This window comes from Pterocles gutturalis, unplaced genomic scaffold, assembly GCF_000699245.1.
Source record: "Pterocles gutturalis isolate BGI_N339 unplaced genomic scaffold, ASM69924v1 scaffold20438, whole genome shotgun sequence".
NCBI classification, from domain to species: domain Eukaryota; kingdom Metazoa; phylum Chordata; class Aves; order Pterocliformes; family Pteroclidae; genus Pterocles; species Pterocles gutturalis.
This window is the reverse complement of record NW_010118548.1, coordinates 5,236-9,021: the sequence shown is the minus strand read 5'-3', so window position 1 is coordinate 9,021 and position 3,786 is coordinate 5,236. Positions and strand designations below refer to the sequence as shown.

General features: G+C 59.0%; 1 protein-coding gene across 1 annotated transcript in view; it reads left to right on the top strand.

Moving 5' to 3' along the window:
* Nucleotides 1-343: 343 nt before the first annotated feature.
* CSTF2 (cleavage stimulation factor, 3' pre-RNA, subunit 2, 64kDa) overlaps nucleotides 344-3,786 on the top strand; it is a gene marked incomplete at its 5' end in the record, with an annotated part of 5,717 nt that continues 2,274 nt past the window's right edge. The window contains 7 exons of the mRNA XM_010076267.1: nucleotides 344-513; nucleotides 813-949; nucleotides 1,067-1,186; nucleotides 1,289-1,444; nucleotides 1,573-1,696; nucleotides 2,004-2,066; nucleotides 3,345-3,404. Coding sequence (XP_010074569.1) covers nucleotides 344-513; nucleotides 813-949; nucleotides 1,067-1,186; nucleotides 1,289-1,444; nucleotides 1,573-1,696; nucleotides 2,004-2,066; nucleotides 3,345-3,404 — 830 coding nt within the window. The remainder of the gene's footprint in view (nucleotides 514-812; nucleotides 950-1,066; nucleotides 1,187-1,288; nucleotides 1,445-1,572; nucleotides 1,697-2,003; nucleotides 2,067-3,344; nucleotides 3,405-3,786) is intronic.

Here is a 3,786-nt window from a genome sequence, read left to right as displayed (position 1 = left end):
TCTAGGAGCAGGCAGTGCAGTCCTGTGCCCCCAGCAGCTGCCTCTGGGGATCCTGGGAAGCACAGCGCTTGTGATGGTGGCCTTCCTGGACACCAGAGCTCTGGGAACACCCATCAGACTGGATCCAGGAGGCCTTTTGGCTCTGGCTTAGGACTGACTGTTGTGTGCTTTGACGTGACCCTGATGCCTTTGCTCTGCTCCCCAGTGTGGTGTACTGGGGAGTGCTCCTGTGTGGTGTACCCCAGTAGCCCCCTCCCAAGTTTTGGGGAGCTGTGGGCACTGCACCCTGCTCAGTGCCTGCACTGCCCTTAGCGGTGGTGGTTCTCTCCTCCTCGCTGTGCAGGCTGGTGTATGACAGGGAGACAGGAAAGCCGAAGGGCTATGGCTTCTGTGAGTACCAAGACCAGGAGACGGCCCTCAGTGCCATGCGGAACCTGAATGGGCGAGAGTTCAGCGGGAGGGCCCTGCGCGTCGACAATGCAGCCAGCGAGAAGAACAAAGAGGAGCTGAAGAGTGAGTCTGAATTTTGTGGTGGAGAGAGCACTGATGTCGTGCTGGGCCTGGCCATTCCAGTGTTATAAAGCGTGCCTCTTCCACAAGGCTGGCGAGGTGGAGACCTTACGGAGCTCCCCTGCTCCAAGCAATGTAGGAAGTCATTTTGCAGAGAGCTCAGCTCTGTGTTTCCTTTCCCAGATGACCTCCCTGTTTTCAGTGCCTCCCTTTCCCCATAATGGTATGGTGCTTCCCTTCTGATGAGCCTGTTGAAAACGGCCAGTTCATGTTGCGGTACAAGGTCACAAACTCTGTTGCAGGCTTGGGCACAGGTGCACCCATCATAGAGTCACCGTACGGGGACCCTGTCAATCCTGAAGATGCTCCCGAGTCCATCAGCCGGGCAGTAGCCAGCCTGCCGCCCGAGCAGATGTTTGAGCTGATGAAGCAGATGAAGGTGAGTGAAGCAGGGGACTGCATTCTCTACATGAGCACAGCTCCTACCGTGACTGCCTGTGCCCTCGCAGCCCCTGCCACGCCTTGTCAGAGCTCTGATCTGTGTGTGTCTTCTCAGTTGTGTGTCCAGAACAGCCCCCAGGAAGCCAGGAACATGCTGCTCCAGAACCCCCAGCTGGCATATGCCCTGCTGCAGGCCCAGGTGGTCATGAGGATTGTCGACCCGGAGATCGCACTGGTTTGTCCCTTGCTGCCTCATCTGGGGTCTGTAGGATATTTGTGGCAGCCTGTTGCAGAGGGGGAGTGGAAGTGAACTCCTTTCTCCTTCCTCTGCCTCTAGAAAATCCTGCATCGCCAGACCAGCGTTCCTCCTCTGATCCCAGGCAACCAGCAGCCAGTGCCGGGGCCGGGGCCTGGACCAGGACCAGGGCCTGGGCCCGGCCCAAATGCCCAGTTGAACCCACAGAATACCCCCTCGTCCCAGCCACAGCCCATAGTAAGAGCCTACATGAGCCACATGCTGTGTCGGGGAGAGATGGACCTTGCCAGCTCCACCTCTCCCAGCTGAGACACACATGCCCAAGTGACGGGGCTTCCCTGAGGTCCGGTTTCTCTCCTGGACAGGGTGGGATGCACGTCAATGGCGCTCCCCCTCTGATGCAGCCACCCATGCAGGGAGGAGTGCCAGCCCCAGGACAGATGGCAGCCGCTGTGCAGGGCCCAGGCCCTGGCCCCATGGCTCCAGGAGGTGAGTGTGTGGATTTTGGCTGAACAGTGACCTGCACACACAGGTTCTGCAGACAGCACCCCTCTACCTTCCCCCTAACCAGAGGGCTCAGCCCTGTGCGAGCACACATAGTCCCATAGTGTGTGTTGTGATTGTGGCTGCTGCCAGCGGTGCTCCACAAATTTGGCTTGTGTCTGTGGAGGACCAACACCAAGAAAATAAACCTCTGGATGCTCCCCTGGGAGAGGGGAGGTATTTGTGGCCAAAGGAATCAGTTAGTGGTGCAGGGATGCAAGAGGAGATCTGATCTCTGCCCGTTCCCTTTCAGGTGGGCTGCAGCCACAGGTTGGGATGCCGGGCGGAGGGCCTGTCCCCTTGGAGCGTGGACAAGGTAAACCAGACATAGATAGTGCTGTGTGTCACATGAGCCCGCTCCAGCGGGGGTCCAGGCCGTGGGTGCTGAGCAGTGCTGCGCCAAGAGCCCCTGCCAGCTGCCTGCAGCCTTGCTGTCCCTGGATTTGGGGCAGCTCCTGCAGCACTGGACTGTGCCCAGGTTTGTTCACTTAGGCGCAAGGCTGTGGTAGCAGCTCTCCTGCTTCCAGGGCCCCAGCCCCCACGCCAGTTTGCTCCCAGCTTGTTCTGCACCATGTTGTGCAGATGTGCCCTGGAAGCCAGGAGAGCTGCCAGTCCCCGCAGAGCCCCACCGAGCGGGATGTGCCTGTGTTTTCCATCTCTTCTGTGAGCCCGTGTCTGTCCCTGTGCTTGTGCGGTTAGGCAGAGCTTGCTCCTCTCTAGTCCCTGTCCTGCTCCTTTGCTGCCTGGGTGCTGGGAAGCAGCTTGTGCTGCTGCCGCTTCTCCCTGCACCGTGCCCAGCAGAGGGAGCTGGGCCTTCACTTTTGCTTGCGACAGTGATTCCTTGGCAGGGAATTTCCCAGTGAGAGACGGCTTGGCTTTCCCTCCGCAGGCACGGTCTGTATGGCCCAGCCCCAGAGCTGGATTCCTTACTGTTCCCACGTTGCGTGGCCGCCCCGTCAAGCTGTGTGCCGGGGTTAGCACAACCACAGCGTTCCTGTTCTCCCAGTAATGAGACTCACAGGCAGTTGACTCCCCTGTTGCCTTGACTTGTATCGTAGGCCTTGTTTCAGGAATGTGGCAAATCTGTTCTGAGATCGTCTGGTCTTAGGTACTGTGGGGCAGCTGACTCATTTTCGTTGGGGTGGGCACCATCTGTCCAAGAGCTACCCACTAGTTCTTGGCATCTGGAAGGTTTTGGAGAGCAGGCAGAAAGCTGGCACTGGGGAGTGCTATGGGAAGCTGCAGGCAGGGGCGGAAGCAGAAGCTGGCTGGCTGTGTGTTGTGGGGTGCAGCATGGCCCCACAGAATGCCGATCCTCTTGGCAGGATGTCCTCCTGCCCTGCACGTTCACACGGTGAGTGAGGGAAGGGCCGTGCCAAGCTGGCTGTCACGCCTGTGATGGCAGAGGTGGCGTTAACGGAAGAGGTTAATAAAGCCAGACCTGCAGCATGCGGCATCTTCTCTGTAGGTGTTCCAGGGGACTGCAGGGAGTGGAGGTGATCCTGCAGGCAGGACTGTCCCCAAGGCCGAGTGCATGCATGCATACACTATTTACGTGTCTGCTCTTCTCCCTCTTTTCTTGCTGCTTGCCCAGGGAACCTGCAGCTCTCGCCCGTGGGACCTGCCAGGCCTGCGTCTATCGAACGCGTTCAAGGTATCCTGGCACCCGCCAGCTCCTTCCTCCCATGGAGCTCGTTGTGGAGTGTGCAGAGAGCAGCTTTCACCCCGCTGTGCTCAGGGGCAGGGACTGGCATATCACTCCGAGTAGCCTGGTAGAGTTAAGAGGAGGAGGAGGCAGGGTTTCCTCTGCGGCCAGAGGAGAGGACAGGCTAGCGCTGTGCACAGAGCCACCAGTTGGTTGGAGAGGGCCTTTGCCTAAGATCCAGCCCCCTTTGACACCTCACTACCAGGAGCCTTCCAGGTCTTGCTCTGCTCCTGGCCCCATGTCAGCAGGGTGTTGAGGCCCACAATTAGTAGGGATTGCCATGGGGGCACCCGTGCTTGGTTTGGTCACCTGGTGCCGTAAGAAACCCAAG